The sequence below is a fragment of the Drosophila albomicans genome, chromosome X (assembly GCF_009650485.2).
Source record: "Drosophila albomicans strain 15112-1751.03 chromosome X, ASM965048v2, whole genome shotgun sequence".
NCBI lineage: Eukaryota > Metazoa > Arthropoda > Insecta > Diptera > Drosophilidae > Drosophila > Drosophila albomicans.
Window position 1 is genome coordinate 23,370,586 of NC_047627.2, and position 24,387 is coordinate 23,394,972.

General features: G+C 39.4%; 2 protein-coding genes across 7 annotated transcripts; one reads left to right on the forward strand and one right to left on the reverse strand.

The window, feature by feature from the left end:
- Window positions 1–648: 648 nt before the first annotated feature.
- On the reverse strand, window positions 649–23,867 carry LOC117573635 (probable cationic amino acid transporter). Of its 3 annotated transcripts, none has more exons than XM_052002301.1 (14): window positions 23,801–23,867; window positions 12,026–12,704; window positions 8,861–8,986; window positions 8,628–8,781; window positions 7,677–7,808; window positions 7,516–7,614; window positions 7,215–7,423; window positions 6,982–7,153; window positions 6,657–6,840; window positions 6,007–6,593; window positions 5,611–5,776; window positions 5,295–5,511; window positions 5,112–5,208; window positions 649–5,045 (listed from the first exon to the last, which is right to left on the reverse strand). In XM_052002301.1, the coding sequence occupies exons 2-14, from the start codon at window positions 12,059–12,061 to the stop codon at window positions 4,798–4,800; spliced, it is 2,427 nt and encodes an 808-aa protein (XP_051858261.1). In that variant the 5' UTR covers window positions 12,062–12,704; window positions 23,801–23,867; the 3' UTR covers window positions 649–4,797. The 3 variants fall into 3 exon arrangements, with proteins under 3 accessions (XP_051858261.1, XP_034112838.1, XP_034112864.1); XM_034256947.2 differs by lacking the exon at window positions 23,801–23,867 and adding an exon at window positions 13,283–13,538; XM_034256973.2 differs by lacking the exons at window positions 649–5,045; window positions 5,112–5,208; window positions 5,611–5,776; window positions 23,801–23,867 and adding an exon at window positions 13,283–13,541 and having other exon boundaries at window positions 5,367–5,511.
- On the forward strand, window positions 18,206–24,083 carry LOC117577667 (uncharacterized protein DDB_G0271670). Of its 4 annotated transcripts, none has more exons than XM_052002308.1 (5): window positions 18,206–18,332; window positions 19,327–19,597; window positions 20,956–21,941; window positions 22,755–22,835; window positions 22,899–24,083. In XM_052002308.1, exons 2-5 carry the CDS (start codon window positions 19,595–19,597, stop codon window positions 23,512–23,514), a joined length of 1,686 nt encoding a protein of 561 aa, XP_051858268.1. In that variant the 5' UTR covers window positions 18,206–18,332; window positions 19,327–19,594; the 3' UTR covers window positions 23,515–24,083. The 4 variants fall into 4 exon arrangements, with proteins under 4 accessions (XP_051858268.1, XP_051858266.1, XP_051858269.1 ...); XM_052002306.1 differs by lacking the exon at window positions 18,206–18,332 and adding an exon at window positions 18,927–19,125; XM_052002309.1 differs by lacking the exon at window positions 18,206–18,332 and adding an exon at window positions 18,927–19,080.
- Window positions 24,084–24,387: the final 304 nt, after the last annotated feature.

A 24,387-nucleotide genomic window follows, 5' to 3' on the forward strand; every position in this document is an offset into this window, starting at 1 on the left:
TGTCTGTCTGTCTGGCCGTCCGTCTGTATGAACACCTAGATCTCATTGACTATAAGAGATAGAGCTAAAATTATTTTTCAACAGTACTTGTTATCTTTGCACGCGATCAAATTGGTCTCAAATTTGTAATACGCCTACTTCCGCCCCAAAAAAATCGACAAAAATCTAATAACAAACGTAATTTAAAATCTAGACTCGCTAAAGAATGTTGATATACAGAAGAATAAGTAAGTATTTATGATTCTTAAGTATTTGGTTGTGATTGGAGAAAAATTGTAGAAGATATTTAAGAACAACTTTTGTATGGCGCCTATTGCAATGGGATTTAAGCTGCTGTGGTTGAAAATCTGGTATATTTAGGTCTCTATGGTATATTTCTAATGTAATCGATATACGAAATATGGCCTTCAGTATATTTTAGTATTATTTGCGGTACATTAATTCGGTATATTTTTGACAATCTGGTATATTTTCCACCTGTTGTATATTTCTAATGTAGTACTTCAACGAAATACCAAACATGTCATTCAGTATATTTTTATATTATTTGTGGTATACTATTTGGTATATTTTTAAGTTAATACCGCACTTAATTGTTAAATTTTAATCAATGGAGTCCCGAACCCAGAATAAGAAAACGCGCATAGGTATCGTATTTTGAATATCCTAACAATTTTTATTTGTTTTATAATATCCTCAAGAAATATCATTTAATAAGTTATTAACACATAAAACAAATTAAGAGTAGTATTTGAATAAAAAATTGTTTCATTATATATTAACATCATTTTTGCTTTTTTTTTTGGTTTTTTTGGTTTTTGTTTTGCTTTTGGTTTGTGGTTTCTTCATTCTTCTCTTGCATTTTTCATAGATCCATTGAAATATATATATATATATATATATATATATTTGTTCATTTTTTGTTGTGTATATATATATTTGTATTCTTAAAGATTTGCCTTTCTTTAATCATATATTTTGTTGTTATGTATAATAGTTGTGTGTTTGAGTGTGTGTGTTAACATCGTCACTTTTCTTTGGTTTTCATTTCATTTTTGGTTTTTGGTTTTTTTTTTTAACTTTCATTTTTGATGAGTTGAGAATATCGTAAAATTTTGATGCTTTATTAGTTAAAGTTGTAAAGATTTGCTAAGTATGTATATATACATAAAAATAATTAAAACTTTATGTATGTATATCGTAATATGTTTGTTTGTTGTATATGCTTGCAATGTTATCAATATATTTACATCAATCATAAACGTTTTCGAATAAATCATATGCAGAAATTCAGTCTTATTAAATAAATCAAAACTAAGGTACTTCATGTATGTACGTGTGTGTGTTTGTGTGTGCGAATGTGATTTCAAATTGCTGGTAAACTGCATCAATCAAACGATCAATCAGTCAATCATCAACCTATCTCGTCATAGGCGATCTCCTCAGTTGTCTCTAGCTGGGTATTGCTAATTTGTCATCTTTTGTCATTTCAATCAACTACATATTTATTGCATTGGACTTGGTTAAGTTAAGTTTCAATCTATCAATCAAATGTGTGTGATCATCTATTTGTGTGTGCTCAATCAGAGTAGTTCTCAAATGTTACGAGGGCACTGTGAGTCTTGTTACGAGTAGGTATGAGCATATTACGATGTTGTATATATGAATTCTTCCTCATTTATTATGATTGAATATTTATTTTTCATTGATGTTTCTTGAAACTATTAAAAAATGCACAAGTTTTGTTAACGGAAGCATGTTTCATATTTCTTCTGGTTTCTATTTCGTTTAGTTACTTTTTCTTCTTTTTCGTTTTTGGAACTGTAGAAAATCTATGATAATCTATTTGTTATATTAAGTATTTCATACACATATGTTAGCTTCAATTGGTGGTATCGAAAGAACCGAAAGGTGGAAGAGCAAACTCTGGTTTGCTAGTTTAGCTAGTTAGTTAGTTGCATAGTTGGTGCATATGTTGTACATATGATGGCGGTAAAACAACTTTCAACTGCTGCGACTTAGGATATGTTTTTATCGTTTATCGCTAATTAGTTTAGTTTTATTTTCTCTCTTGGTTTCGTTCGAGTTTATCATTTAAGAAGTCATTCTGGTTGCATTCTCATCATGTTTGTTTGTTCCTCGTTCTCATAAAAATATATATTTGTTTTGGATGCTACGAGTATACGAATATATATGTAAGTATATATATTTGCATGTACCCAACATATCATCGGTTCTACGAGCATTGATAGATAGTCTCCATTTTTTTTTTTTTTTTGTAGTTATTGTGGGTGCATTTGGCACTCAAAGTGATTTTGGGGACGGGCGGGGCGATTGAATACTAAATGAATCGAGTTGAAGGATAACAAAATAAAACAATAACAATACAAATTCGGACAGTTGCGACTTAAGATATACTTAAATTGATATGTACACATTCAGACCGTGAAAATGAAATGATATTAATTCTTATAAGTAACATATTATCGAAGAAAGTGTAAAGTGAAGTCGAGTCATTATTTGATATCTTTTTCTTTTGAGTATGTTTTTGGGTTTCTTTCAATCTTTAGTATTTCTACTAGTCTTCATCTTCATCTTGGCCGTTTCTAACCCTACTTTTCGTTCTGTCTGTGCGTATGTTTGTGTGCGTGTGTGTGTGTGTGTGTGTGTGCGTGTATGTACAGTTGTGTCTTTGCTTGGAATGAAAAATACGCAAAACGTAAACGATAATAGCCACGAACCATAAGACATAATGATATGAATAAGAGTAAGGTATTAAAGTTACATTATAAATCGTATTACTCATAAATACAATAGTTAAGAATTTGTTATTGATTTTCGCTTTTCGTAGCATATAAAGTGGAAAAGGGTACGCTTTGTATATAAACACTAGAGTATTTTTTCTTTTTTTTTCCTTTTGTTATTAATTTTTACATAAGTATTTTGTTTGCGTATTATTTTTTCTTTTTCTTTACATAAACTTGTTTGAATTTTTTTTTGAATAGTATTCGATTCGATTAGTAAATATGGTAAATTTTTCGCATTTCCTTTTTTTCATTGTTTTTTGCTTTTTTGTTGGGTAGTTTTTGGTTTTTTTTAAGTAAAGTTAAAGTTAATTATTGAATTACAACAAATATCGAATACCGAATACCGCTTAAAAATGAGTTTAGCGCGAGCTTCTAGAGAGTAGAAAGAATAACACATTTCGAATAAGTATAAAGTACTCGGGTACTCGAGTACTCGGGTACCGTTAATACCGTGGTAACCGTAACGATATATGTATGTATAAGGTATATAAATGGGGCATAGCAACAATAACTGGTAATGGCAAAGTCAATAATCATAAATATAATTACATAGGATTGATTGATTGATGTGATAATACACATAATACATAATACGAGTAAAGATTTGAGAATCGAGAATCCAGATTCCATATTGCAGATTGTTTTTTTTAACGGTGTTTCTGTGTTGTGTGTGTCAAAGTGGATTTGATTGTGTGGGTGTTCATACGAAGGCCCCAAAAAGGATTATCTACTTGAGAACGTAGTTCTCTCTCTATCTCTCTCGCTTTCGAAGAGTCTCTTTTTAATCATTCCTTTGGAAGCTTGTCATTCCTCCTTCATTCTTCATTCTTTGTTTTGGGACTTTCCTACAAAAACCCACAAATACAACTAACTACACCTCTGCTGTTGTCTTCCTGTGTCCCTCTTCTGCCTCTATGTGTGTGTGTGTGTGTGTGAGCAGTAGAGTGCGTGTGTGTGCATTCGAATATCTACGTGCTGTACAGTAAACACACACTCCCCAAAGCACACACACAAACACACACAGAGAAACAGAGTCAAACACAGACTGAGTTGTAACTGCAGAGTGAATTTAGAGCACTTAAAATACGGTCACACTATTTCTCAATTTCGTGCTTAATAATCTCAAAAATATCTGTGTATTGTGCTTGCTTCGTATTCTTTTTCATCTTTTATAGCTTTTGCTTCTGCTTCGATTGGCAACCCAACCCCAAAGGGGAAAACGAAAAGAAGAACGTGAAAGAAACAAATCCTAACCTCAATCTCAATGTCAATCAGCAAGCAACCCAAACACAAGGATTGTCAATCGAATCGAAGCAGTTGCTTATATATCAACTCGAATGCGATTTTAACTATTACTTTGCATATTTATCTAATAATAATCAATATATATGTATATATATATGGATATGTGTGAGTGTGTGTGGGATATTTGTATAGTTATATATTGTATATGTATATGTATGTAGGTCATATGTATGAATTTGTACAGCGGAACCTCAACTACTCTATGGAAATGGCAAGTGGAAATCGAAAAAAAACCTCCTGGGCTGAGGCCCCACTGTACGTAACGCTTGTATATATCGTATATATATATATAAGTATATAAGTTATATCGTTAAACTTAATAAGTCTAATCATATTTACAGGTATTGGTTTGCCAGATCTATATGCATATTGTAGTTAGGTAGCTTGATGGGCAGGTAAGGTCGGTAAGGTCGGTAGAGTAGATATAAACTAAGCTTGACTTGACTTGAATGGCGTTAAGTTGACTCCGAGTTCGGCTCTGCGCTCTCTCTCTCTGTTATCGGTTTCGCTGCAGTATATCGGGAGGTCGCTGCAGTACATCGGGAGGTCGCTGCCGTACCGAGCCAACATAATGCTAATAACATAGTAAACGAGTATTTTGTTGGGTGCAAATTGTGGTGGTCTGTGTAGGGAATACTCGTCAGGCGTCAGGAGTGAGGAGTGAGGCGGCGGCATATCGAAGTGCTTAGTCATCCCACGTAGGGAACTGTCCCTCGTCGACAAACATGCTAAACTGTCCGGTATACTGATGCTCCAGTGTGCGACCGGATGAATTGCTGGCTGTCGTGCCACGACCAGCTGCTCCAGCTGGTGGCGTTGCTCTCGCATCACCTTCCGATGACTTACCGGACTTGTTCCCAGCACCTGCAGTTGCGGTTGCATTCCTTGATCCGGCCGTCGATGTTGTTGTCTTTGAATAGCTATAGCGTTGCTCTAGAGAAACAAATCGTATCAAGCTTAGAATTGATATTTGAAATTTATGTCAAGCACTTCACTCACTTGTTGGCTGCTTGACCTCCTTGCTGGCCCAGACCGGTTCATGCGTCTGATTATACGATTGCTGATCCCAAACGGCCTTCTCATCAACGTTTTTGCTCTACAAAATCGAATTGAAGTTTAGTAACGAAATTGCTAAACTAAATCAGAGCAAATGAATAGAATGATTATCACCAGCGAACTTACATAATCCTTGTCGACATGAAGCTCGAGTTCATCGCTGGTCTGCTCGAGACTGCTGTGCGTGATGCCGTAGTAGAAGTACATGATGAAGCCGATGGACATCCAGACGGTGAACCTAATTAGGGTCAGTATGCTTAGCTTAAATATTAAATAAATGTTAACAGTTATTGCAATAGCCGGAATAAATGGAAGTCCTGGCGTAAGAAACGCGAGTGCATATCTGTGAAGGAAGATGGATAATAGATTTGATTTGAATTACATTTCATACATTAACGAAAGGAAAGTAAAGCAGACCAGACCAGAGGGAGAAAAGCTTTACCTATTCTGTGGTTGTCTCGATATAATCAATAATATCACAAATATGCCGATAAATAAAATGATGTAAATGAATACGGCGAGCCCGCCGGACCAGCCGATGGCAGCGAACAAATCCAAGAAGAATATGAGACCGAACATGATTCCAACTAGTTTCGTGACATACATGCCTGGGTTTGGTTTAGTTTCGAGTTCAAGTTGAAGTTCAAATTCGATTGGCGATTGGTTTACAAAATTTTGTTGATCGATTATTGCGATTGCGATGACGATGTCGATGTCGATTACGATGTCAATCATTACAGAGGGAGCAAACAAAAGAAATGAGAGAAAGCATAACGCATAAATTAATTTGAATTTCAAAATCGATGTCGAAGCGTCGCCTTTCCACCATTTCACTTACCACTTTCAGAAGTCGCCTGACCGGGATTGATCCAGGGAAAGAAGCCAGGACACAGGTACGCATAGCTATGGATCTTTCGTGTGATAAAATTCAATCCCATCGTATCAAAGGCCGTCGCCTGTCCAGTCGGTCCAGTGGGTGCCCCATGCACACTGCCATAGAACTTATTCTCCGAGCGATCCGACACCAGAAACTGATCGTCCCGTCCCCCTAGGTAACCCTCCGGACTGTCGTCAATGAACGAATCATCCGAATCGGACATGCCACGCGTCACCCTCTTAATCGTCAACTTGTTCGGCTCCAGCACCTCCGAGGGTCGCGAATGCGGATCACTGGTCGCGGTCCCCGGTGCCAGCGGAGTTCGCAGCTGTGCCGGGAGCAGCTCCACCAGCGAAGTGCTGTGCGGCTGATAGCGTAGGACGAGCACACAGGTGGACACAAGCGTGTAGGCGAGCAATGTGCCAATCGACATCATCTCGACGAGAATGTCCAGCCGCACAGTGAGCGCGACCAGAGCTGCAGCCAAACCGCTGCCAATTGTTGCCAGCCCTGGGACATTTGTGCGTTGCCACAGATGCGAAAGTTGTCTGCATGAGAGAAGAAGAAGTTGAAGGAATGTTCCGAATATATTCAAATGTTCAAATGCTCACCTGAAGATCAAGCCATCCTGGGCCATCGCATAGATGACACGGGGCATGGGGAACATCGAGCCGAACATGGCCACCGAGAGTCCAGCTGTGGCTCCAATCGCGACCACAGCTCGGCACTTGGGCGCGTTCACATAGGACCACATCTGCACAAGGGCTGCGCCCACATTAATATGATCATACGGCACTGCAAGATGGAGAATTATAGTAAGGGGTTTTTAGGAAGCAATCGATGGGAGAAGTAAAGTATGGGATTTTTAGAGAGGAATCGATGGGGAGAAGTCCTCATTCATAGACTTTTAGTAACGGTTCAACTGTAACTACTTACCGACTAAAGTAAGGACTAGACTAACGGTGACATAGGCAATAAGAACAACAATGAGGGAGCCAACAATGGCCTTCGGTATGCTCTTCTGTGGATTGTGCGCCTCCTCGCCGGTGGTTGCGATAATATCGAAACCAATAAATGCATAGAAACATGTGGCAGCGCCCGAGAAGACCTAAAGGAGAGAGAAACAGAGGGTTAGGGGAAGGAAAAGTTGTGAAATAGGGGATACTTACACCACTCCAACCGTAGGGCAGAAATCCTTGATGCTCCGACCACGTTTTAGTGTCGACATAGAAGAAACCAGCGGCCATAACAAACACCCACGTCGCCAGGTTGATGGCATTTAGAGTGTGATTAAAAATAACTGATTTGCTGGCGCCCATCGCCAATACGCAGGTCATGATGAGCGTTATGCCAAAGGCAATAAAATCAGGTGGTTTGCCTACGAACAGCAGCAGCAGCGAGGATAAAAATAAACACATCACAATTAGTACGTGTATAATAATAAAATCAAAGTCGTCGCATCATTCTCACCGAATATCGTGCCAATTGACTCGCTCATCGCGTTCGCAATCGCATTGCCAGTCAACGAATCAAAACTTGAACTTAACGCACAGGCACAGGCACTTGTTCCTAATCAAATTAAATCAATAATCATAATAATAAAAGCAGCAAAACTTCAAGCACTTGCTCACCTATTAGATATTCCAATATCATGTTCCAACCAATTATAAAAGCTACAAATTCTCCAACTGCCACATATGAATACATATAGGCCGAGCCGGATGTGTGTGGCACACGAACGCCAAATTCCGCATAGCAAGCGCCTAAAAGAAACGAATAACAACAGCAACAAAAATGAGAAAATAAGAATGTAAGAGGTGTGTGTAAGGTGAGTGTCCTCAGCAAAAGGATTATCCGCACTTCACATCTTGTGCAATAGACTTTGGGAAACTAATCCTGAATTACTATATTACACTAGTTTGCACTTACTTTAGATTTGCCTTTTGTTTGGCGGAAAGTGCTTCATGCAATAGGATAGCACTCAAGACATCTTACAGCGAATCAACATCGCATTGTTCGAATGCGGAAGGAATGCTAACAAGTATTTCAATTCACGTATTTGCTGACTACAAAGTCTACGTGCAAGGGTTCTTTATTATCTCAACATGAAAGTCTCTTGCAAGACTCTTTTAAACATTACAATTTAGTTTATAGATGACTAAAGATTAAGCAATTAACTCCACGATACTTTTTTAACATTAACAAAGTTGATATTACTTGTTATTCGGCTCGAATTTCGAAAATACCTTTTTTTTCAATTCACAATTCACGGCGTTTCCACTTGTTTTGTGTTATAGCGGAAACATGCCAAAATTAAACTTCATTAAACACTAATTTGCACATCTGTTTTGATACTACTTGTTTTTCAGTTCACACTTCAAAGTGTTTCCACTAGTTGTGCTTTATAGTGGAAACACTTCAAAATTAAACTTCATTAAGAAAAATCACATACTTTCAATAACTTCTGCCACGATAATTGCTTCAAATATTTCCTCTTATTTGACAATGAAAACTACTCTACAGCTCCGAAAAGACTGAAGTATTACGTTAATGAGAGCTGTGTTAACGCTGTGCACACTTACCTGAGAATATACTCGCGATCGCCGCTATAATAAAACTAATAATCACACCAGGTCCAGCCATCCTTTGAGCCACCATGCCGGCTACGAGATACATGCCGGTGCCGCAGCAGGAGCCGATGCCCAGTGAGGTTAGATCGAGGGTATTGAGACATTTCTGCAGCGGACATAAACGTTAAACGTACTTGTAAATGAATTTGAAGTAATTGTAGAATAGTAGATAATCATCTTCGTACCGTTAGCTTAGGCTTTGTGGGCTGTGCGTTGCCATCCTGCAGCTGCTTCACATCCTTGGTGCGTATGAGCTTCGGCAAGAGCGTTGTGGAGCTGACACCCGGTGGCAATGGCACCCTGAACTTGACCTAAAATGAATGTAAAGTATATAGAATAACAGATAGGGATGCAGAGAGAGAGAGAAAGAAGAAGAAAGCATTGCTTTAATTGGTTTCATACTTGAGTGAACGCCAATGAACTGGAAGCTCTTTTGCGTTCAGCGTTCTGCGTCTTTTTTGCAAATGAAAGACGCAAGTGGCATTGAGAATCGAGTCCCTCCACAGCGGACAAGAAAAAATATGAGAGAAAATATGTAAAAACCCGGCGGCTGTTTTCCAACTTGCTCGACACAGCAATACCCTAGATTTCTTACTCAATCGTTTGTCATTAAATATTACAAATATCAAGTATACGTTGAGGGAAATATCTTTCCCTAATTTACTACTTTTTCATAAATTTCGATTAAATAAAGGTATTCATAGTATTAGTTGCACTCAACATTATAAAAATGCACAAATATAATACAGCTAGAAAAATATCATAAAAAATCATCAACATTTTTCTACTTCAATATTATTAAGAATCTTATTAAAATTGTGAAATATGCATAAAAAGATAAAATTTAATAATTTATTTTGATATTTTCCCAATATTATTTCTCAATATGATTCAAAATTCTGTTAAAATTGTGAAAATTGCAATAAAAGTAAGATTTTAATAATTTATTTTTATATTTTTCTAATATTATCTTGCCAAAATTGTGAAATTTGCATAAAAAGTTAAAATTTACTAATTTATTTTTGATATTTTTTTATAATATTATTTCTTCAGATTATTAAGAATCTTGTTAAAATAGGGAAAGTTAAAATTTAATGATTTATTTTATATATTTCTAATATTATCTTCTTAAAATTGTGAAATTTGCACAAAAAGTTGAAATTAAATGATTTGTTTTCATATTTTTCCAATATTATCTCTCAATATTATTTTATGTGATTTGCCATTTTTACCACATTGTCACACACTCATTAAAGTTATGTACAGCATACCCTCTATTGCGTTTTTCTAGGGTATACTCATAAAAAAAAGAACTTGTTAAAAGTCGAGTATACTCAATGCCAACGGCCATGATAAGCACAAATTGAAATGCCTTTCAGCTGAGCTCCCTTTGCTCTGCACTCCTCCTTCTCCTTTTCTTCCTTCCCCTCCTCCTCAGCCGCCAGTTGCCATCCGTCTCCATTCCCTTGTCCGCTATCTGAATAAGAGTCTGCAGAAACCACAAGGCAACTCAGCTCAGTTCAGTTCAGCCCAGGCCTAACAATCGATATTTGCAACAAGTTTTTTTTTACGGCCTACGCAGCCCGCTAAAGGCCACGAGAAGTCCTGCCAGGAAATGACTACGAAATGTGCCAGTGTGTGTGTGTGTGTGTGTGGCGTTGGTGCATGCAACAGTGGGCGTCGTGCATGTTACATAACAGTCACTGAATTTCCTGAAAAATGCTAGGCCACAAAAACATCTCAACCAGCTTCTCGTCTCTCCGCCAAGGAAAGGAAAATATGCCAGTCAAATGCAACAAGCACTTGCCTCAAACTCATGCCCCAAAACTGAAGAGAGAGAGTCGCATCTCGCAAGCTTGTTATTAATGGTTGCTGTAAAGCAAAAGGTCAACGCAACGGCAAAGATGGAAGATGGCAGCCTGAGCTGAATGACAAACAGCTTGCCACTTCACATCTTGGATCATCTGAACAGCTTTCATCAAATGCCATCAAAATGAAACTTGATGCAAACTCAATTCCAAGGCTGAATACAAAGGAATGTTGGCCAATGGGACGTATGCGTAATGTGCGTATGAGTGATATTTTGTGGGAAAACAATTTATGATGTAATGTGAATACGAATACGAGAATGCGAATGAAAGAATGAATGAAAGAGATCCCAATTCGAATTCAAATACGAATACGAATACGAGAATGCGAATGAATTAAAAAAAATAATGAAAGAGATCTCAATTCGAACTCGAATTCTAATTCCAATCCCAGATGTGCAGCAAGCAATTTTAACCCCAAGTGGCAGCTAAGCCAAGCAACCGTCGTGTTCCCAACTTGTTGAGCTATTTATAAGGACAATCGAGTTACGAGTTACGTGCGCCGCACAGTGGGCAAATCTCAGCAGCAACAGCAGCAAAAGAAAATAAAAAATGTGCGCTGCAAGTGGGAAATTAAAGGTAAAACAAAAAAAAAGCAGCGCCATTAAAAGCAGAGTCCAAAAAGCTGGTGGACACACAAATGTGGTATAAATATACAAGTAACAATGGGGAGCGGGGGCGGACAGGAAGGTTCTCTAAACTGGGTAACTGGGCAACACAGTGGGAAGAAGGGGGTGGAGAGGGGTAACAACGGCGGAGACAGCCAAGCCATAAAGATAACGCAGTACACAGCCAAAATGCTTCCTCAGCTACCCTGTGTTTGCCCCCCCCCTCCTTCACCCCCTCTCCTGTCACATTCCCCCACTCCTACTTCTGCCCACATACCTAAGCTCAACATCCCCTTTTCCCCTCGCCATTCGCTCGCAGCGTATGCTCCCAGAGGGTTTTTGTTTTTACGCTTCGGCATCGCTCGCTCAACATCGTCGTCGCTGTTGCTGTTGTGTGTGTGTGTGTGCGGGTGTGTGTGCGTGAGTGTGAGTGTGAGGGAGAAGGGGCACTTGTGGGTGAGCAGCCAGTGAGCAGTATTACAAGCGACTCCAAAGCCAAATGGATTTGCATAAGTCTACACACACACACACACACATACATACATACGAACAGCGCCTCACATGTGTATGTGTAAGTACAAGCGCATCGCTATGTCTCTCTATCTCTCTCTCTCTCTCTCTCTCGCTCTCACGCTCTATCGTAATGGGCATTTTACGGCAAGCATTACAACAGCAAATTTGCTTCATTTGTACAACACACACACACATTCACGTGGACACATGCATGTTTGTGTGTGTGTGCGCGCTCCATTTTTAGCTGTGACAAAATGAAGCGAAATTCACATTTCAACATGAAAATAACTCTGCATGGACACACACACACATAGAAAAACAACATACGTATGCATTCAAGTAAGTTTCTTGTTCTTCTTACCTTTTCCAACACCAACAGCAAATCCGATGGCTTCATTGTGAATGGCAACAATAGTGTGTGAATGTGTGTGTTTAACTCTTAATATGTTCACAATTTGTGCGCTCTTGCTGCTCTCCTTGCTCTCCTTGCTCACGCTGCTCCTTTTGCAGTTGTCACTGTCGTTGTTGCTGTTGTTGTTGCTGCTGCTGTTGTATATTGCTTTTGTTGTTTTGTTTGGTTTGCTTTCACTTTTGCAGTTGGATATTTGCTGCTGGCGCTTTGACAATTCCTTCTTGCTGATGGTTTCCGTCTTCCTTTTTCGTAAGCACAGTTCTCCTCTCTTTCTCTCTCGCCTGTTCACTCACTCTTTTGCAGTACAGTGTGCGTGCTTTACTCGCCGTGCGTGCGTGTGCGTGTGTGTGTGTATGTTTATAACTGTCTGTCTGCTGCCTGCCTGTCTGTTTGTGTGTATGTGTGACACAGACTTGCACTTGCTGTAACTGTTCCTTTTGTTATTGCTGTTGCTGTTGTTGTTGCTGTTTCTGTTGTTGTTGCTGTTAGTGTTACAGTTGTTGCTGCTGCTGCTGTTATCGCTTTATGTTTTACATTGATTTTTGTCTGCAACGTCATTCTATATTCAACAGTTTTTGAGCTTTTTTGTTGCTGCTGCTGCTCCTGCTGATGATGCGGCTAGCGTTGCCTATATTTATTAGCATCGCGGGTGAAGTGGAGAAGAGAACAATTAAGGGACTTTGTAATTACACTCACAATTCGCAATTCACATTTTCAATTTCAAGAACATCAAAAATTCACTTTCACTTTCGAAAACGGTGGCGCTTACAGCGACGCCGACGCCGACGTCGCTGCTCACTGCCCTTCTGGCAGTTCGGACTCGAACTTTGATAGGGACACACTGTCACTTTCTCTACCATTGGCCCTTCTCTGCATCTGTATGTGTGCGTGTGTGTGTGTGCGTTTGTATGTGTGTGTGTTGTTGCGCGCGTTTGATTCACGTGGCCCACACACACACATATACACACACACACACTCAATGCAAATGCAATAATTGCACACACACACATACACGAATGCTAAATGCCAACGAAGTGACGAGTGAAAAAAAATTAGCAACAAAAAGCACACTCACACCTACACCGACACATACACACACGCATACAGTTAAGCAGTTACAGATTAAAACAACAAAAAAAAAACAAGAAAAAGAAGAGCTTGCAACGGATTTACAACTAATTTCGAATTAATATCAACTGTATGTACATATTTATATTAATTTTGTTGTCGATTCGAATTTTATTCAATTTTCTCTACGCGCGTCCAACTTCAACAACGACTTTTAACTACAGTTTTGTGTGAGACTCGCAACTCGCAAACTCGCGACTTGCTGCGGCGGCGATTCACTGAATGGAATTGCTGCTTGAATGCTTGCAATTTTTCCGTGTGTATAACTTTCTTTTTTTTTCCTTTTTCGGGAGCAAAAAAAAATGCGATACGCGTTTTCACTACCGTTGCGAGTCGTCACTGGCTTCTGCTGCTGCTTCTGTTGCTGCTGCTGCCTACTATCTCTTCTTCTTTAGAGTGAAAAAGCTTTAGCTACTGCCCTTTACACACAGCTTCAGTTAAGCCAGAGCGAGAGAGCGAAGTTGTATTGTTGTTGCTATTGCTGTTGCTGTTGCTGTTGCTTTTACTACATTCTAGTCAAAGTTGCCAGACGCCGCAACGCAACGCAACGAACAGCAGCAGATGTGGCAACTCCGCGTAAAGCTTTCAAACTTCCTGCCAGCTCATACATACACACACATGTGTATCTATAACAGAGTTAATAGACACACACACAGATGCGACGCTTGAAAGTAGGCAACGGTAAATGCAACGACCAATAGCGCAGACGCAACTCTCTCGCTCTCTCTCTCGCTTTTGCTTTCGAATGGTATACAGCAAACAGACTTTCACTTTTTGTTGCGCCCAGCGGCGCTTCGTTTCACACCCCCAAGCAAATATGCAAATAATTGTGTCGCAGCAATGTGTCATAGGGCTAAAGCTACATCTACAGCTAAAGCGAAAGCTTATGAGCGCACACACCTGTTATCACATGCTCACCTCAACATGTTATTCAATCTCGCATCAACTTTACAATGGCATATGATTAAAGCTCTGCAAAAGCATGAGTTTGCCACTTTTTCAGGGTTAAACTTGCGCTTACATTCTTTTTTGTTTTTTGCTGTTGCTGCTTGGCCTTGTGCAAAGTATGCTGTTGCACACATCAGCCGCTAGAGGGCGTGTCGGCAGCGTGTCTGCCATGCTAATTGATTATCTCTACACACTAAGTGCAGTGTTAAGCCAAGTCTCCATCCCCCACCACACACACACACGCACACACGTTCTTCCCATCTCGGCCACAGTGGAGCAAATATACGCAAACACGGGTTCAATGCACTCATCAAGAAGGGAAAAACAGATCGCAATACGATCGTACCCCAGATGGGAATAAATATGTACAGACATATGTGTGTATATGCATATAGAAAATGACCCCGTGACGACTGCTGTACAAAGTGTACTATTTTACGAGTGTGTTGCGATCCCTACGGTTGTTAATACGGTTGCCGTTTTAAAAATAGCAACTATAAATCTCTTTCGAAACAGAGAGAGACAGAGAGAGAGCACAAGAGAAACAAGAGAGAGCGAGAGAGATGGCGGGTTGTAAATCGCTCCCCAAATCCGCCACATGCACTCACTCATCTGTCTATCCGTCTGTCTGTCCGTCTGTCTTTCCCTTCGTGCATGGATAAAACAATTGAGAACTAATGTTACTCGAGTTGAAAGCAGCGTCAAATCCTCAAATCTACGAGGAAAACAACAACAGCAGAGATACAGATACAGTCACCATCGTGACGATCGACAAGAACAGCAACAACAACAACTACAACGACAACAACTGCTACAAGAACGGAGCGTAAGCAATGTTAACGAGTAAAATTCAAGAAAATTTTAGTTCTAAAAATAACTCTTGTACTCATTTTTGTTTGAAAAGCAGCAGAAAACGCAGCAGCAAAATAACATGAACAATAACAACAACACCAAGAAAAACAACCAATACCGAAAAATCCAACAAACGAACGAACGCTTCAGCGACTAAAGACAATAGCTATAAAACGCAAAGATACTGACGATACTTGTCTCTCTCTATATATAGCTATATAAATACATATATTTCGAAGACAGACAGAGAGAGAGAGAGAGAGAAAGAGAGCAAGCAGATCATTCCCTTGGTAACTGATCAGAAAAACTGATTTATTTGAATGCTAACTTTGTTTAAATCACAATCTATCGATTACATCTTCAACTGTCACTTTAAGATTAAAAATTCTATGTTCTAGGTGTTAAAAATAAATATGTAGATATTTTTTACTATAAAAACTGTATATCATTAGTTTCCAATCTATAACTGATCTAAGCAAACTTCAGCAAAAACTATTTTATTACAATTATATTAAGTCTTTCTCTTTTTCGGTATTTCTGTATTATTATTGTTTTTTTTTTTTTTATGTCGAATGCACATCGAACCAAAGATAACCCCAAACGTTGTGCACTATCTACAATTAACTACAAGTAGCGCGGTCTACTATGAATACATTTATGTGTATGTACATATGTATGTATGTATGTCTTTCCGATTTATAAGTACTCACATTTTGGTATGAGAAAAAAGGAGAGCAACGAAATGGAGAAGCGATTTGGTTTGTCTTGAATACTTGAGGCAACCAAACGTTCAAGAATAACGAAAAGCATTTACAGCGCGGCTCCAGCAGCTGTACCAAAAATACTTATAAAAAAAAAAACAAGTAAGCAATCTATAGTCGCAATGTGCTCGCCTTCAAAATACCCGCTATTTGTTTAAAAGTATTTCTGAATTCAATCTTGTAAGAATCGTTCTGTAATTTACATTATTTAAGGCTTCCTTCACATAATAAATAAAATGAAATATTTGATTAAAAGTATTTTTGAGTTCGATCTTGTAAGAATCATTTAGTAATTTACAATATTTGAGGCTTCCTTCAAAAGTATTCCCGAATTCCGATTTAAGAATCATTTAGTAATTTACATTCTTAATGACTTCCTTCATATAAAAATTAGAGATAAGTGTAAGTTTCCCACAATATTATCAATTTAATAATATCGAAAATAGGTTAAATGGTGTATGAATTAAAAATAAGAAAGAAAAACAATGGGTCAACAAAAAAAAAATGTGTAAAGTATTTCCGAGTTCGATCTTGTAAAAATCAGTTTGTAATTTACAATATTTATGAAAAAATAAAATAAAAATTATAGATAAGTGTAAGTACCTCACAATAGTGCTAATTTAATAATATTTAGGATTGGTTAAACTACTTCAAACAGAATTCTAGGAGTAAGAATTAAAAAGAAAGACAAAAACATTGTAATATTTACAGTTCCTGGCTCAGAATACCCCTCCGCACTATTGGCTAGCGGGTATAAAAAACAGAGAGCTCGTAAAGTGAACCACATACTACGACTACGACTACAGCGTACAAGAACAATATACAGATGCAGATACATTCACTTATTTTGGATTACAAATAGAATACGATCGTCGTTGGCAGTCATTCTACATGTACAAACACACATACACATACATACATATCGTACATCATACATATAAGTAAATACGTATATTGTACGGTCTCTCTGTTTCCGAGCTTCCGAGTCTGCTGTTTATGTACTATATTTTTTAAAAATACCGGTGGGGCACGATTTCGAATACGAATCGGAATACCAATAAGTGTACCAAGAGTGTGAATACAATTGCAATTCCGTATCGATATCGATTCGAAATGAAACGCGATAATCGCCAAAATAATCTATGAAGATCGATTCCGGATTAGGAATTCGACTACAATTGAGGAGGGGGAAAAGGTCAACAGAGTTCGACAGTGAAGACTCTCTTCGCGAACACCTACCTCTGTTAGACGGACACGATTTCTAAGTTGCCCCCTTAAGAGAGTTTTTACTGTATCTACTATGTATGACCGGACATCGAAATCGACATAGACATCGACATCGACAAGTTTGCGCATATTCTTAGCATTTTTTATGCATATTCTCGATTTTGAATATCCACCTTTCAACTGCATCTGCATACTGTATGAATGTGCGTATGTGTGTGTGTAGAGTGTGTAAACTATAGCAGTGCACTCTCCGCTCTCCACTCTCCACTTATCATTGCGTTTGCTTCTCTCGCCACAACTAAAAGCTCAAGTCAGTTAAACTTTCCCACTGTGCGTTTGTGTGTAGACAAAGGAAGTTACATATGCATATGTATATGTGTGAGCGTATTTGGAAACTTCGGGCACGCTATAAAGATCATCAACCGAGCGGATCGCGGGGTTCTGTTCTGTTTTGTTCTGTTTGCTGCTTGGGGTGCATACTTCCATCTATTTTTAGGCTACGATTTTTCCCACTACTCGCTGTAATAATAATGCCCATAGATCCCTGCAGATGATGCACATGCAGCTGCCCAAAAGAGCGTGACAGAGAGAGAGAGCGATACGGTGCTCTCGGTTTTCCACTTTAGACAGACACAAACATGTGCATGTGTGTGTGTGTGCTTCCTTAGCTCGGCTGAAGGGAATTGAAATCGAAATCGAAAACGAAATCAGAATCAGAATCGGCAACAGTTTAACTGGCGCTATTCCATTGCTCTTCTTCTTCTTCTTGACGTCGCTGCTGTCTCACTGCGCTGCTGCTGCTCTGCCAGCGTTCGCTCGGATTCGATTCTATAAGTAGACCTACATACACACACACACATGTGTATTATGTATATTTATATGCACGTACATTTGAACACATGTCCGAGAGCGAAAGAGAGAGAGAGAGACTGAGAGAGTGCGTCGCTGTCGCTGTCGCCGTCACAATCTACTAAGTTAAAGCACAGCCAACAACAATGACAACAACAAGAACAACAGCAACAGAGCAACTAAACGCAATCCCGAGGAGGAGCAACCGTCGCAGCAGCAGCGAAGGCGGCGGCAGAATTTCAAATTCGACGTTCGTCGTCTGCCTAACGATCGTAGCAGGCGCAAGCAAAGCAAAAGCAGGCAGAGAACTTGGCTGCCCAATGTGTGTCTGTGTGTCTCTGTGACTGCCGTTAGTATCGGCAACGGGATCGCGACGAAAAGTTCAGTTTCATTTTCGTTGCCCGTTGCTCGTCGTCGTTTTTGTTGTTCTTATTCTCGTGTCGTGCCGTGAATGTGTTTTTTTTCGCCTTGCTTTTTTTTTTGTTTTTTTGGTTAGTTTTAGTTTTGTTAATTCTACAACTTAACAACAACGAACGGACATTTTGTCACACACACACGCTCTCTCTCACACACACACACACACACACACACACATGCATTTGCATACGTTTATGTGCTTACTGAACAATACTGTAAACAGCAAGAAGCCAATAAGAAAACGAGAGCGCGAGCGAAAGAGAGAGAACCGCGAGAATGTGCAACAAAGTGCAAGTGCAAGAAATAACCATTTTGCCAGAGTCGTCCCATCTTCGTGCTCGTGCTCGTGACTGAACGCTCTTTTTCGTGCTCGTGTTTTGTGTTCGTGCTCACGATAGTGCCAATTGTGAATTGTCAAAAACAATAACAACAAAAGCTACAGCCTGCGCCAAGGTTGCCAGATTTGGCACATTTCTTTTGATTGGCTGGATCGCATGGAACTTTTTTGTTTTATTTTCTATGTGATAGACGCTGTCAATTACAGTTATACTACTATGTACTAAATACATATACACATTGTATCAATGCAAATGTATGTGTGCGTACATGTGTCTTACTTTTCTTGTTTTTTTTTTTTTGCGTTTTGTCGCTTTATTTTCAACTGTAGCCGATGAGCCGCAATCCGAGGCTAAAAGGTTAACTTCTAAATATTAATAGTCGTTGTCGTCGCCGTCGTCGTTGACAACAAAATACAAAATACCATACAACAACACCAACAACAAGAACAACAACTACACTATGAGGAAGAGCAGAAAACAAAAAGTAAAAACATTGGGAGAAAAGAACCTATAGACCAAGCGTACCAAAGTATTTTGTTTGTTCTGCCCGCAGCTCACATTTTGTTAGCACAAACACATACATATGTATGTATGTATGTATGTGTGCATTGCATGCCCAGTGCGCGCGTGTGTGTGTGTATATATATGCATATGTAATATTTACAGTGTGTACACTCCAAATCGAAGTGCGTTATTTTTAAACGGTATTTTTTGTATTTCGAATTTTTAGTACTACACTCGAAAGCAGAAACGGATACAAAATCTCTAAAGTGAACAGTTGAAATACAAAGTACAAAAACAGATACAACGTTTTGATTTTTGCATAAAAGAAGAGCATAGCGAAATCATAAATACTACATCTCAGCGTTACGCCTTCTCAGCACAAAACACCGCCGCCGCGGCTGCAGCAGCAGACGCTAACGCTGACGCCAACGTCGACGTCGACGTCAACGCCGCCGCTTTACTCAAAAAAGCTGCTGACTCAAACAAATTTTCAAATGGTAAGTAGAAGCACCTAGCAAAACAACAACAAGAACTGTGTGGGAGAGAGCGAGAGAGGATGAACAGACTCTATCTCAGGCACGATCGCAATCCGAGTAAAGTCCCCCACCCCTCCCCTATTTCTCCCCTTCTAGCATGCATCTTCTATGCTGCGAACTGCGCTTTTATCAGCTTGCATTGCATACCAGGAAGCTTGACGGGGGTCTGCAAGCAGCTCGCTAAGAAGAAGAAGAAGAAGCAGATTCTCCTAAACTGTTATTTTTCGAAGGGTTCAGGTTTCAACAGTTGTTAGGTTTTTGTAGAGCAATAAGTCTCACGATATTACGGTTTTTTTTTAGATGTCCACAAAGTTTTTATATATAAAAGAATTCAATAATAGAATATAATATAAAAGATTTATTGTATTGCAGTCTCCCTTTTGTCAGATACATAATTCATGATACTTTGCAATAATAAAATCCTCATTTTGAGGAGACAACTAAATTAAAATTTAAGCTAAAGGTCTAGACATAATTCCTCAGAAATACATCCGCACATATAATACAATTTATACACCTCACTTTAGGAAACTATCTGAATTAAATTTCAAGCTAAAGGTATACATATAATTACTATTAAGTATAATACAATTTATACACCTCACTTTAGGAAACTATCTGAATACGATGTGAAGCATATTTATACTTAGTACAGGAAAAATAAAACGTTGCTTGAGGTTTTCACTCTTAAATTTTTCTTATCAAGAGTGAACTTTAAGCGAATTCAACAGAGTAGTTATGGTATAATATTTGTTTTGGTATGCCGAATTAATAGTGATTCAGTCAAAGTCTTCCTTTACAAAATGTTCCTATTGTCTTAAAATATCAACACAAAAAAACCTATTATAAATCAGAAGGAGGGAATTTATTTTATTCTCTGGGAGTAGAATGATGTCATACTCTCAAAGGAGTAAAACGAATTCAAATGTAAATTCCGAATCTTAATTTTTTCAGGAATGCCGAAAACTTATCTTTTTTGTGCTAGGAGAATAAGATGTGATGTCAGTCCGAAAGATTAATCATATTATATTATTTGAGAATTGGATTGGATGAGAAATTCTTTATACATTTTACTGTAATATCAAGAGAGACTGAGATTGGTTAGTAAACCGATTCGTGAGGCGTAATCTAGCATCGAGCTCAGCTGCGATGACGGTTAGGGAACGTTAAGACCTTGGCCAGATGAAGAGATCTTATCAGTTGACGGAGGGGTCAAGCGAGCAAAGCGTGAGAGAGAGAGAGAGAGATTCGAATAGAAATAGCTACCTAGCTCTCGTTTTTCTTCTGCTTCTTTCTAAACTGTTCCTCTACTCGTGCAGGAGACGAAGAACCCGCCCACAGTGACCAGCAGCTATCACCATCAGCGAGCGCCGCGTACGCCGGAGAGTTACTTTAATGTGCCGGAGTCGGTGGCGCTGCTGAACATTGTCAAATCGGAGCGCATCCAAAGCGCCTTCCAATCGAACCGCAAGAATCATGCGAGCGTGTGGGAAATGGTTGCCGAAGTCCTAAATCGATTCAGCGCCCGAAAACGAACCGCAAAACAGTGCTGCAATCGCTACGAGAATCTCAAGAAGATCTACACACAACTCAAAAAGAATCCCGAACGTCATGTGCGTCGTAATTGGCCGTACATGTTCCTGTTCAAGGAGATCGAGGAGCAGCGCGGCGAGTGCTGGGGATCGAATGGCAAACGTTTGGCGCTCATCTCGAAGAATCACAATGAATTGTCCTACTATCAGCGACGTCGCCAGGCCGCCGAGCTGGGCGTGCTGCTCAACAAGGACAATCTGACGCCACATCAGCACAATCTGCTGCAGAGTCTCAGTCATGCCGCCCACTCGACGGACTCCTCACAGAGTGGCGCCAGCAAACTGGAACGCTTCCTGCCCAATCACTTTGTGGAGACACAGTTGAACGAGGCGCCCGTCGGAATGCCCGGTCTGCCCTCGCAAGTTGGCTGCTACGATGACAATCCTCTTCAGCTGCAGGTTGCCGGCGCTGTGGCAGCCGCCGCCGCAGCTGCCGCGGTGGCAGCTCAACTCCAGGGCAATCCCAGCACCGCCCTCAACGAGGAGGAACCTCAGCACAATCAACACAACCACAATCACAACCACAGTCACAATCATAGCCACAATCTCAGTCACAGTCACAGTCACAATCTCAGTCACAATCAGAATCACAGTGCCGCATTTAAGGATCATGAACCGCCCGAGGCGCCGGACTATGACAAGGACTGCAACGGAGCGCTCAACTTGCACCACAACAACAGCAGCACCACCAACGACAACAACATATCGATGAAGTAAGTTCCCAACTGCAGATTGCTTCCTTTTTTTTTTGAGGTTTTTTGCTATTTAAATAAAATGATTACACATTCCCTAATAATTAAACTTTTATCAAAATTGCCGCTTTAATTTCTTCCTCAGGGATTTTCAAAATATTAACGCCTTTAGAAAAGCTCCTCAAACTTTTTTTAGGTTTTATACTATTCAAATGAAATGATTATCTTTTCCCCAATATGTTTAATTCACGCAGTTAAAACATAGTTAATGATGGGGGACTATTAAGGACTCCCACGATATTATTATTAAGACGACCTTTAAGCTACCTTCCTCAGAGATTGTCCAAGTATTAACGCCTTTATAAAAGCATTACAAACGATCTCTAAACGATCTTACAATTGTCGTATTACTTCAATTAATACAAGCTGTCTTCCTCAGCGATACTCAAACTCTTTACTTGGTTAACTGGGACTCCAATTTGTTAGCTGCTTAATTTCCGATTAAAAATTACTAGTGAAATCTAAATTGCTACCTCGTTGATTCTTAGGTTATTCGTTTCAAATCTATTTGAATCCATTCGTTGAAAAGATAAATCTAAGTGGATAACTGCAATCTAAAAATGCAATGAAGAAGGCTTTTGAAGGCCTCCCTCAGCGATTCTCATACTCTTTACTTGTTTTAACTGTGACTTCTAGTTTATTAGTTCCTAGTGAATTCTGAATTGTTCCATCGGTTATCTCTAGATTTTTCTATTCTAATGTATTTCTACCCAAAACAAAATGCAATTGTAATTGAATTCGCTTTTCTGTTACCGCCTCTACTAACGTAATTAGTCTTGCTTGCAGATCCGAGCCGCTCTCTGAGGGGGAATTCAATCCGGACGACATTCAGCTCATGCAGACGAATTACAATGGGTAAGCAGCCTCTCAATATGCCATCAAAATGCAACAATTTAAACTAATCTCGAATCAAAATAGTGCCCAGAACTTTTACTCGCCGAGCATCGATCAGAACATACTGCATCCGGACGTGATTGTGGACACGGACAATTTGTCCGATTGCAGCTCGTCGGCATCGTTGAAGAGCATCGACAACAAGCGCAAGCTCTCCACGTCCACCGATGGCGACAGCACCAACTACGAGCTCATCGAGTATCTGAAGCGACGCGAGAAACGCGACGAGGAACTGCTCAAGCGGATGGATGCACGCGAGGAGAGATTGATGCAGCTGCTGGAGCGCACCGTGATGGCCATCGAGACGCTAGCTGCCGGCAAGGCGGTGATGCCCTCCTCAGTCTCCGTTAACGCCTCCACCACCACCACCTCCTCCTCTTCTTCATCCTCCGCGGCATCCTCGTCATCCTGCACAGCAACAACAGTAGCTCCACTCAAGGAAGCACCTCCAAGTCAAGCTCCAGCTCCAGCTCCAACTTCTCAATCCGCCGTTGCAGTCGATGTTGACATGGAGCCGATTGATGCTGATGCAGACGAGGACGAGGCGGATCCAGATGCCGTTGTTGTTGTGCCCGATGACAACAACGATGACACAACGCAACAGAACGAACAGGAGCAGGAGCAGGCAACGGAGACGTAGACGTAGACGTAAACGTAAACGTAGATGGAAAAAAAGTTCCCCGCAGAAAAAGGAAACTGTGCCAAAGACGAGCCATGCCTCGAATTTCTATGAGATTTGCAATCGATTACTTAATAGCTCTCTCACCAAGTGCTTAAGGATTCGTCCACAAAACCCCAATCCCAAATCAAAACCCATACCAAACAAATAACTGTCTGTCTCTCTTGTCCAAGTTGCATATTGCCAGCACTAACTTAATTTTTAAATACATATATAGGTTAAGGTTTTAATCAATCAATCCACTTACCCCAAAATGCAGCTGACTGCAGACTTGCCTTTTAAAATCGAAACCATTTAAGTAGTTAGTATTTGCGTCATATTTTTTAATCGGGTCTGCATGACCGCCTGTCTTTTTTTTAATAACCTTTTTTTTAATCGTTTTTAACCAAATTATTCGAGTTTAAGTTGGAGCTAAAATGGGGCTCAAATGCATTTGTGCAGGAACATATTAATATGTGTGTGTATGTGTGTGCGTATGTATATTATGTATACATCGATAATTTTTTTTAATTTAGTTAAATACATACAAACACCAATTTTGAAAAAACAACTTGTTTCAATCTGAAATTTCGCTACAACGAAAGTCTCTAATGATCAGCTACCTAAAAGTATGCTACAAAAATGTTATACATCAAATATTTTGTGTTTGCAGTAAAATGCACTAAATAGATCACTTGAAAAAATATTTGTAAAAAAAAATGTATAAACTGCTTATTTTATTGTATGTATCAAGCAATTTTTAAAAATTCATTGCTTTTATTTTGAACTCACAGGCAGTGTGCGATATACATAATTGTGTACTTTCAATTAGCTCCTAAAAGTATGCAATATAAA

What these genes read in the sequence shown, in the direction of transcription:
- LOC117573635 (XM_052002301.1), bottom strand. Translation starts at nt 12,061, where the DNA reads ATGAAGCCATCGGATTTGCTGTTGGTGTTGGAAAAG. An exon ending in CCACAAAGCCTAAGCTAACG is followed by an intron (nt 8,782 to 8,860) that starts GTACGAAGATGA and finishes TGTCCGCTGCAG; the next exon opens with AAATGTCTCAATACCCTCGA. An exon ending in TCGAGACAACCACAGAATAG is followed by an intron (nt 5,512 to 5,610) that starts GTAAAGCTTTTC and finishes CTTCCTTCACAG; the next exon opens with ATATGCACTCGCGTTTCTTA.
- LOC117577667 (XM_052002308.1), top strand. An exon ending in GACAACAACATATCGATGAA is followed by an intron (nt 21,942 to 22,754) that starts GTAAGTTCCCAA and finishes TAACGTAATTAG; the next exon opens with TCTTGCTTGCAGATCCGAGC. An exon ending in ATGCAGACGAATTACAATGG is followed by an intron (nt 22,836 to 22,898) that starts GTAAGCAGCCTC and finishes GAATCAAAATAG; the next exon opens with TGCCCAGAACTTTTACTCGC.